The 10,691-nt window shown below is 42.0% G+C and overlaps 4 protein-coding genes across 4 annotated transcripts; 2 read left to right on the top strand and 2 right to left on the bottom strand.

Annotated features, from left to right (window-relative positions):
- Window positions 1-52: 52 nt before the first annotated feature.
- Window positions 53-2,410, top strand: C922_00223 (hypothetical protein; the record flags this gene model as incomplete). Its single annotated transcript, XM_008815840.1, has 2 exons — window positions 53-2,042; window positions 2,334-2,410. The coding sequence occupies 2 exons, from the start codon at window positions 53-55 to the stop codon at window positions 2,408-2,410; spliced, it is 2,067 nt and encodes a 688-aa protein (XP_008814062.1).
- Window positions 2,411-3,542: 1,132 nt separating this feature from the next.
- C922_00222 (hypothetical protein) lies at window positions 3,543-4,961 on the bottom strand (the record flags this gene model as incomplete). The annotated part of the gene is made up of 1 exon (XM_008815839.1): window positions 3,543-4,961. One exon carries the CDS (start codon window positions 4,959-4,961, stop codon window positions 3,543-3,545), a length of 1,419 nt encoding a protein of 472 aa, XP_008814061.1.
- A 998-nt stretch (window positions 4,962-5,959) lies between these two features.
- C922_00221 (hypothetical protein) lies at window positions 5,960-8,590 on the top strand (the record flags this gene model as incomplete). The annotated part of the gene is made up of 1 exon (XM_008815838.1): window positions 5,960-8,590. The coding sequence occupies one exon, from the start codon at window positions 5,960-5,962 to the stop codon at window positions 8,588-8,590; it is 2,631 nt and encodes an 876-aa protein (XP_008814060.1).
- Window positions 8,591-8,857: 267 nt separating this feature from the next.
- On the bottom strand, window positions 8,858-10,123 carry C922_00220 (hypothetical protein; the record flags this gene model as incomplete). The annotated part of the gene is made up of 1 exon (XM_008815837.1): window positions 8,858-10,123. The coding sequence occupies one exon, from the start codon at window positions 10,121-10,123 to the stop codon at window positions 8,858-8,860; it is 1,266 nt and encodes a 421-aa protein (XP_008814059.1).
- Between the last annotated feature and the right edge of the window lie 568 nt (window positions 10,124-10,691).

The following is a 10,691-nucleotide window of genomic DNA, read 5'->3' as shown; positions in this document are numbered from 1 at the left end:
CTATCATATATGCAACCAGTGGCACGAGGGAAAAATTAACCAAGGTTGCAACATGTCAAGTGGGGATTCGTTAGTGGAGAACAATGCGAGTGGGGTGTATAACAGCGAAGGTGGGGACAAAGAGAAATGGGAGTACACGAATCACACCTTCGATTACAGCAGGAGTGGAAGTCGAAGTGGAACCCCAAATGGCAGCCGAGATGGCAACCAAAGTCCCTCTAGCAACGGAGGCCCCGCTAGAAGCGATAGCCAAGTTTGCAACTCCAGCTATGAGAGGGGAGCAGACAAGGGGAACTTTCGACATACGCATGAAAGGAAGTGCAGCAAAAGTAAGACGGTTCATAAATACGAAGGAGACAAACCAATTTTTTATAAGAATGAAAACAGGTACATGATTCAGTGCATAAATGGAGTAAACGATGATATAAATTATGAAACGTCAATAATGCTAGACGAGACAACAATTAATACACATCGTCTGGGGGACACACTGACACTTGACGATAGGGAGCATTTGAACGAGAGCCATGTTAACAGAATAATTCGTGTTGAGAAGGTGAAGCGGGACAAAAATTACAATCTTAACACCGCTATGACAGAGAATATGCACGACGTGGATAGAGCCAATACGCTACCAAATGGCCACGGGGTGACTGCCACAAATGTCGCCACAAATGCAACCGCAAATGACACCAGCAATTTTAGTTACCCATGTTTCAATGAATCCACGCTGAACGATTATGTGACGAATAAATCGAGACCCTCCGACACGGATGATGATAAGGAGGGGGACGAAGTTGTCGAAAGGACGGGCATAGGAAAGAACGCCTTTCTATATAATGTTCAGTTGCAAACTGGAAGGGAAGACGCTTACTGTAAAGAGCTGCCAAAAGGAGGAAAAGATAGACCGAGGAATCCATGCCGAAGCAGAAGTGAGGAAATCAGACGGTGCGATTCTGTACAGTGGGGGAGCATAAAAGAAGATGCAGAAGAAAAAAGTATAGAGAAAAAAATCAAGGAGGAAGACGACTACGAAAATGGAAAGAACATAGTAGGTAAAGAAAAAAAAGATAATCATTCTACAACGAATTGTACAAAAAACTACAAAAACGAGTTAAGAAAATATATAGAATTCAACAGCCTGACGAGAAAAAAAGTACACATGGAATTGTTTTTACATCACCAAATTAATTGCTACGATTTGTTGCTAGAAATAAGGAAAAAGATACCCATCTGGGGAGAATACGAAGCGAATTTTTTTTTTCATTGGAAAAAAATTATGACCATTTGTATCGAAGAGTTAAAAATATACATCTTGATATTTCGGTCTTTAAATATCGAAACTGTTAAGCACTTGGATTTTTTTATGCTAAAAATTATTGTAGACGAGCTAGATGAACTCAGGAAGGTACACGAGCCTAATTACAAGCCATTCATATTTACACAGGAGTGTCTAAATGATTACGAATATTCCCGTTCATTTGAAAAGAGCCCAGACATTTATGTCAATATGAATGAATTTATCCAACCCTGGTATGGGAAGAATTTTAACAACTCAATGGACATTAAGAAGTTTCTAAATTCCTTGGACATTTTGGAAAACCAGAAACATAAATCGTATATCATCCAGGCGATGGAGATCCCTACGTATATCTTTGACTTGTGTGATTTGGAGGAAGCAAAAAATGGAGTGGTCACGCCAAACGCAGGGGGACCACCAAATGCGATGCTTTCACCAAGCGTGATGGCTACAACAACTAGTGTATCCTCCCAAAATAGGGTTTCCAATTCACCGAACGATACCTCGAAGAAGGTCAAAAAGATGTGCGCGAAGAAGAAAGAAAATCACAAGGTAAAAGATTCAAACACTCCCGCAAACCCTAAGCCGAAGAAGAGAACAGGCTACTACGACCTCGAGATAGACGGGGTTGTTGCATCCTTTGAGGCCCGTAAGGGAGTTTATTATGACAAGTCGAGGAAGCTCTGGAGGGCGAACTGGAAGGAAAACGGGAAGATTCAAACGAAGGGATTTTCAGTCAATGGTAAAGGAGGCGCGTCGAGGAGAGATGAGCATAGCTATAGGAAGAGGTGCAGCCGACGAGGCGGTCAACTGAACAGAGTGGCGAACTGTACACATATGCGTGTATTTATATTTGTGTGCGTCTGTATGGATCTCTGCCGTCTAACACTGCTTCAGCGCTTCTTCATTTTTAAGCGTAACGATGCACACTTCGAGCATCTTCGGATTCGCCTCGTGTGCGCTCCAAGCCGCTATGTTTCCCCGTTCTTTCGCACATGTCTATACGCCTCCCCCTTAATACCTCCCCCTTCAGAATATAAGTCGGTTCAACTAGCTAGACAAAAGGCAATCGAGTGGAGAGAAAAAAAGGAGGCAGAACTTTTGCTATGACACGTTACGCAAACATTCCCTTCATTTTTAATAATTCATTTGCCACACATTTACCAGCTTCTCTGGCTTTGCATTTTTTTCCTCTTTTTTTTTTGGAGAGGGGTGCTGAAGGATGATTCTACTGAAAAGGGGATACAAAAGGGTTTTCTTTTAAATTTGTAGTGTGTATCATTGACATGTCAACGAAAATGTTATTTTTTCATTCTTTTTTTTTAAGTGACAAAAGAGTTTCCTTTTTATTTATGTCTCCTTCGAATTCTTTTAAGCGAGAAGTGTTTCTTCAGGGCTTCTTACGTAGGTGCTATTTGTGTTGATACCTCTTGGCGCACGCGATCGTTGCTTCTTTCTTCTTTAATGAATCAGCACCAGAGGGGGTTTTTTTGCCCCTTGGCCACCTGTACGAAATGGATCAACGCCCAAAAGTTGGATCTCCCACTCGATACCATTAAGTATGCGTGGAGAACACCCCAGACGTGTGCTCACCTGAGCATGAGTTCACATATTTCCCTATATTTCTGTGCGCACCCGTAGCTGCAATCTCGCTTTCGCTATAGTGTGCACCCTTTTGGTGACGAAGACATACGATGGAACGAACGCTGCAGCACCCCATTCTGTCATATGAGAAAGTTTTAAAAATGATTCAAGTACATTTCAGAGCGTATGCGCGATGATGAAGGGAGGGTTATTTTTTCTCACCAAATCTGCTATTATTTTATTTTTGCGTGTCCCGTCAAATGGGCATCTGTTTGGGTGTTTCATTTCTGCCCACTCGGTAAGTTCTATGTCCACGCTGGGGGGTTCTTTTTCATTTTGGCGTCTATTGTGGTTTTGACTTTAATTTTTTTTTTTGTGGGAAGCGGTAAAATGGGGCAAACGACAAAATGGAGAGACGACGAATAAGTATGGGAATGCCCTTGAGTACACCTTCGCACATACGCCTCACGTCGCTGTATGTACATTCCTATGCAGCTCTTATCCACCGCTTATCCACCGCTTATCCACTTCTGATTACACACAAGTAAACAACAGCCACCCTGGGAATGGTCCAGATACTCCGTGCCGCAAGTCACATTTGCAAAATTAAGTTACACAAAAAAAAAAAAAAAAAACACGCAATGGGTGAGCAAACCTGTCAACTGTGCACATCCGGGAAAGACGAAATGAAAGAAAAAATGTCGTTCGAAAGGGACAACATATTGGGAGACGTCACATAAGTCTGTTTCAAAAATTGCATAAATTCGTTGCTGGCGCAATTGGCCTGCCGCTTTGCACAAAGATATAGCGAAAGAGTCCGGTTTAAGAACTCCGCTACAGTCTTCATGTCACCCTCCAGGAGACCCATGCTCGTCAAATAATTTGTTCCAACATTAAAAGATTTCTGGGCATACTTAAATGGATTAAGGATGTCAAAAAAAATGTTTAATTCTTTGCAGAATTGGTGAAATTCGTACACGTTAAAAGGGGAAATTGTGCAATTTAAATTTAGGAAGTTACTATTTTGCGTATATTGTATGTTAAAAAAATCCTTATTTAAGTGGGACAAAAGTGCACGCGTGTTTTCTTTGGACTGAATTACGTACTCCTTAAATTCGGCATTTTTCATCATTCTGAACGACGTCATAAAGGAAAAAATTGTGTTATTTACCCGAATGGGGAGAAAATGATTTTTCAGTTTTTTTTCATACTCATAATGGATTAATTTTCCCTCCGTGTCCATCTGCTTATACCCCTTTTTGTAAAAAATAACATGGCAGTTATGTGCTCTCATATTTTCGTTAAAGTAGGTATACACAACATCGCAATTCTTAAAAGGAGAGGGAATAAAATCGTGCGAAATTAAACTACCCTTATTGCTAATATTTGTAATGACTACACATTTGTTTATGTCTTTCAAGCTGCTGAAAAAATCGTAATTAAAATTGTGAGGGTTGTTCGTTTCGTCCACGTGTACCAAATGAGGGTTAAACGCGTCATATATTTTATGTATCTGCTCATAATCAACTTTGTCCTTAATTTTTACATTAACGCAGTCGTAATAGTTTTCTGTGAGAGGGTTATTTGCTTCTTCCCCCTCCTCTGATAAGGCAAAACTTATGTTCATTACTCTACCTTTGCAATTTTTGCAATTAGTAAGACTCCGAAATAAAGTGAAAGTGAAGGGATTATCCACTTCTCCGGGGGGGTAATCAACAGTGCTGTTTACGCCGAATGTACATCCCCAATATTTTGGCTCCAAGTGGAACGAACTTAATGCCATGTCTTCAATCATCCTTAAATGTCTCACATCGAAGGAAAGGCTTTTATTCAAGTCGAGTGAAAAATATTCCCGTAAATATTTCGGGATGATATTGTTACTTACGGATAAGTTTAGACAGTTCCCATTTTTGTAATGCGACGCAAGCAAATTGAAAGCTTCATCATCCACACTTTTTAAGCTCCCTTGGTTTCGCAGGGAGTGGCAGGTAATGTATCTTTTCCCCTCGACGGGCGAGAAGCCACGCAAATATCGTGCAACAAGGCCCAGCGGTATTCGGGGGTGGAATGAAGCCATTATCACTGTTCTTTTCACACTGGTAAGATCAGCTAGCCAGTGCCACTTCGGCTGCCGCGGGAGTGACAGTGTACGTAATTGTGCCTAGTTGAGTTTACGTATCCCTCCATGAGCCCAATTCGTGGATCCCCCCTGGCTACTGCGCACCAGTCAATTCATATAGAAATATTCGCACCAACGCTGCATCTGCAAAACGCTTAGAAGATGGTTGCATGTAACTTCGCTGTAGGAAAGGAGGGCGTTCATCTGAGGGGTCTCGCCGCGTTTCCCCTAGCTCACTGGAAAGGATAAGTGTTGTGGGGGAAAACTAGGCATCCCAAGAAGGCTTCTCAAAATGGTCTCTCAAAATGGTCGCTCAAAATGGTTGCTCAAACTGGCCGCTCAAAATGAACGCTAAAAAATCCAGCCTGCCACTCGCGTGCTAATTTCTGCCCTTCGCTGGACCCCAACCGCGTAACCACTCTTGCACGGTAAGCACACACTTAGGAGAGCCTCCTCGCTGATGTGCACCGCGTGAATGGTAGAACGGATCCGTTTGGTTTCTCTCCAAGATAAAACAACATCTTTCATGAAAAAATTTTTAAGGACTTTCCTGACTCTTCCTTGGCACAAATGGGGCAGGGAAAAAAAAAACATTTCATCCTTCGCCGTGAGGTCGTAGCAGCATAGGTTCTTCTTTTTTCGCACTATCACCAAATCGTACGCAAAAAGAAAAAGAAAGTGGTGACAGGAGGTTCCCGATTTTTTTCCATGAGTAAATATTTGGAAAGCCCCTCTCCATTACTGTAAAACAACGGCAAGCGACTTTCGCGTGAACAAAAAGGGGAGAGGAACACTTGGAAGTTATCTGCGCAGTGTGTCATAGGTACACGGGGTGACATACAAGAATGTATGCACATCCACGCTGGCATTAACGCTGACACCCACGCAACGGAAACATGTGCGACCGCCTTAACCATGCCAGAGAGCTCCACGTTGAAAAGTAAAAGCAGCTTTAAATGTTAAAAAAATTGTTACTTCAGTTAATCCAACGTAGGAAGAGAAACAACTTCGTCACACAGGGGCAGAAGAGGGGCCTCATATATGTCATACGGAGGAGAAGTGTCCTCAGCCCACATGGAACACAGCAAAGAACAAGAAAAATTCACCACGGCGTGACGCTGGTAGGATATCAGAGCAGGGGAAGATGTAAAAATGACTCGTCCTACCATGTTGGCATATGTCCCAGTAGGGGAAGTAGAATGATCGCAACTGCGCAGTGCAGTCAGTCCGCAGAGCCGCTAACGCAGTTTAAAGTTTCAAATGAGGGCCCCGATGAGACGAGCTCAATTGAAAAAATTTTAGACGAAACCAACTCGATGATCTATATAAACGAAATATGCATGCAGATGGATAAGAGCATCTTAAAGTGCCAAACGTACGAAGACATTCTCTCCATACTTATAACGCACAGGGGAGCTTTATTCCTACAGAATTTGATAACGGCAATACGGATGCTAGCCGGTTTTGTTAATCAGGAGAGGAAGAAAAGCAAAAGCGAAGGCGAAAGTCATGTGAGTATACCGTTTAGGACGTACACGAATAGATTTGTAAAGGCAAAAGAAGGGGGGGAAGAAGGAACGGGGCATGTGACAGGAGAAAACCACTTAGAAGACTCACCAGACAGACGAGAAACTAGCCGTGCAAGTAAATCAGACGAACATCTACTCAGTAGGAGCAACTCTGAGCTGTGCAAAAGTAGAGATTTTTCCGGATTTGACAAAATTGAAAAAAATTTAATAGAAAGGTACCAACACATTTTCGACGTCCTAAAAAACAAGGAGTTACTAGAAAGTGAAAATTTTTTTGAGAAAAACAGAAAAGTCGAGGAAATCATAGTTCGAGATGAGCGATTTAACTTGCTCATAGATGATATATACAAAAATAGAAAGCACTTTGATGTCGTGTCCATCTGCCACATTTTGATATCCCTGAAGGAGTTAAATTACAAGCACTTCCTCCTCTTCAATTCGTTTATGAATCCTCTAAAAAATTTCGACGCGTATATTAAGGAACAGTTCCAAAATGGCAATCAAAAAATCGTGCAGATCCATTCGGTGGTCCAGTTACTACTTCAATGCTTTAACACGTACATTTGGGCTGGATACTACAACCTAGACATATATAACAGGCTGATAAACAGCGTCTTGTTAAATAATTTTATCCAATTAAGAAACGAAATTGTGCATGAACAGCTAGGAAGTTATGTCTACATGAATTATAAGTATGATGTGAACTATCCCTTGTCGAGTGACGAAATATTTTCGTCTCTCAACTTGAGTGAAAAATATTTTTCGAAAAAGAATTTTTTAACCGCCCCCCTGGGGAGGGCCCCCGAAGAGGGAATAAACTTAACGGGAAACGCACCACATCGGGGAGGTACCCCAGTTCAGAACAGGAAGGAAAGCTGCACAGAAGATAGTGTAGGAGGTACCAGCTTAGATAATGGCTTGGGATGCATGCCCCCCAGTGAATCTCCTCGCTGGGGAACCCCCCCCCAAAATGAGAGGCCTGTCTACTGCTGTCCCATTTTCCTAAACCTCGACCTCTTCCTCCAAAGCGTAGAAATTTACAAACACGTTTATGTGTACAATCCTTCCTTTTTTAAAATGAGCGAGAAAGTTATTTATTACTACACGCAATATCTGACACCCACCAATTTCAGCATGATAGCTGATGCGTTTTCCAAGAATCGAATTTTTGCACTAGAACATGATCGATTTTTTTTCCACCTTTCCAAGCTGATGGAGAAAAATTTTGATAAATTTTCCTACAAAGATATTTTCCTCATTTTAAATTCATTCAAAAGGATGAATTTATTGTTCCAAAGCTGTATCATCTTCGCGGCAGAAAAGTTTGAGCCATATTTTAACCAGCTTTATATTAACAGAAGGGAGTGCTCCTTAACCCTAAAAGAGGTGTCCATTTTAATGGAGTCTTTGGCCTTTTTCCACTTCCCCCACAAGGGAATCGATCAGTGCATCACAGCAGTTGTGAACTATCTGGAAGATTACATTGAAGAGATCGACGAAGAGACAGCAATTAATATTTCTTACGCGTTAGTTCTATCGAATCTGTATCATGTCAATACGTATTTCTTCTCATTTGTTTGGAGAAAAATTGGAAAAAGTACATACTGGGAAAAAAAGAAAAATCAAGTCTGCCTGCTGTGGTTATCTCATATGATCCAGTTCAAATGGATGGAGTATGATTTACCTAAATTCTGCGTCTTGGAATGTTTGAAAATCTTCTTTTTAAAAAGAAAGGAGAATATGTTTTCCTTCTCCAAAATTCTCTCTTCCGTTTCCCAAATCCTCGATGAGTTCAAAATTGGACACGACGTTTCAGTTGATATTTATTGCCCCTATGTGCTGGACATTTTAATAAGGGGAGACAAAAGGCAAGTTATCATGCTCACGCAGGATACCACAAGAAATGAAATAATCAGACAACTCGGCGATTCCAAAATCGTCATTGGCCATTTGCAACTGTTTGGCTATAATGTGCGCCCCCTCAACACGAAATATTTCGACGCATTGAGCGACAGGGAGAAGCGCGAATACGTCCGGGGCATTCTGTTATCCTTTTAGAGGCGCGCTCAGGGAAAGAAGTGGTGAACATCGGGGGGTGGGGGAAAATGAAAACACAGAAAAAGTAACATTCGAGTGGGAAAATAAAATTTGTGCAAGAAACCCGGCCGCTTTGGTGCGTGCTCGACCGATGCGGCTTAAAAAGAAGCGCTCACATTGGTCCAAATTCGTGTGTGTGCGGGGTGGGTGGCAAGTTCAGACAGAACCCCGCTGCAGCTGATGATGTTGCTACTGCCCCCCCTCGCGTGAACCTCTGTTGGCTCAATTTTACTGGCCCCCCCTTGCACACCTTCTGTAGTGCCGATCCATGTCGACCACCCGTTGGGCCAGGAGGCGTAAAAAAGACAGAATCACTTCCATTTTTCTGTGAAACAAAAACGTCCGTCTCAACACTGTCAGGTGGTAGAAGTGCGGCTTGTACAGCTGCCCCAGCGAATTATAGCCTATGCCTTTCAGAAGGCGATATTCACTTAAGTTGATGTACCCTCCCTTCTTTTCGAACAGGCCGCCATTATGGCAGAGGTAACACGGACCATTTCTTTCATCGTAGCGTAGGTGCAAATTGTCACTTCCCCCGGCAACTTCGTTCATCAATATGGCGAGGTTAAAATCGTAAGTTTCGAAATAGTTAGTTGCTTCTTCTGTGATATTTAGGAGGAGGGAAAATAAGCTCTTTTTATTGGCGTGTACATGGCTAATGATCATATTAAAGTTTCCATCTTTGAGTATTTTCCTGCTTAAGCGATCGAAATTGGGGCAACCCCATGGGTAGAAACAAATGGGCACACATAAAAAGGTGTAGAAATATACGTACAAGACGATGCACTCAATTCGCTCGCAATCCTTCCCAAGCTGTGAAAACAAATGCAGCAGTTTTATCAGTCTATTCAGCATACTGTCGAGGGACACATTTTTGTACTTTCTTGACATGCACTCATTCACGTATTGCAATTTTATAAACCCTCTGACCAAATTGTAGTTTAGATTTATGTTTACGAAAAATTGGCGAGTGTACTTTTGGTAGCATTTGCCATACAGATAAAAAAAATATTCATACACTTGGTGGGCTTCGTTCAAAATGTGAAATAGGTAGAGGTGTTCATGTTTTCTGATGCTTCTTACCTTGGTCAATGGTGTGGTGTTGTTGTTGCCCTGGTCATTTGTTCCTTCGTTTCTGAGGTTCACCCCCGCTTTGCCACTCGCGCTCTTTGCTACCCCCCTGTTGCTATTCAGGGCATGCATAAGAAGCAGCGTCTCGTAGACGCCCCTTTTTTCCCCATTGAAATAACTGTGTGTGTTTGATACGCCGAAGTGGTAACTACGAGGGAGGTACTCCACTCTGTGCTTCAAATTATACACTTCACTTAACGCCCTGATTACTAACACTCGAGGGTCGGGGAATCTCACAATTTTGCAGTAATAATTTCTACGCCTTTTTTCCTTTCTATGTGTATCATAAATATCGTCATATATTACATATATTTTGCCATTTTTGAAATTTGTTTCTTCCGTGTGCTTCCTTTCATTTTTCATTTTAGGAAGTTTCCTCACAAAGGTGGCAACTGGACTGAGGGGTTGCAATTGCTACGTTTACTATGTCGGTTTTTTCTTTTTTTTTCCTGTTCATTCTTCCCGAAAGGGGTTGGAAAAATGTTGCATGGTCATTTGGTTGGGACATCTCACGTGAATAAGTATACACAAACATGTGTTCCTATATGTACAGCACTTATGTAGGCATCTCTGCCTACCCAAAGCTGCTACAGAAGCTTTATTTTAACCGTGATGTTAGTGGCGCTCACTGGCTCGGTTGATTAGCATTTGGCGCTGCTAAGCAGTTGGCCGTTTGCTTAAGTTTGTGGGCATTTATAACTTTACGTAGGGGCACTCAACGCGCGCTGCGGGGGAAGAAACGCCACTCCCAGTCGCTTTCAGAAAGAGCTCACCCTACATATAGGCAAATATATATATATACTACTCATCACATATATCTATGTGTGACCGACGCCGCGGTGAGGTTACCCTCGTTTTCACTCTTACAGCGCGTGAATTATTATATACCATTTTTTATGACCAGTTCAAGCGAAAAAAAAGAAAGCGACAA

Source organism: Plasmodium inui (assembly GCF_000524495.1).
Source record: "Plasmodium inui San Antonio 1 unplaced genomic scaffold supercont1.1, whole genome shotgun sequence".
In the NCBI taxonomy this organism is placed as follows: Eukaryota; Apicomplexa; class Aconoidasida; order Haemosporida; family Plasmodiidae; genus Plasmodium; species Plasmodium inui.
The sequence above is the reverse complement of the archived record's forward strand: the minus strand, read 5'-3'. Positions and strand labels throughout refer to the sequence as shown.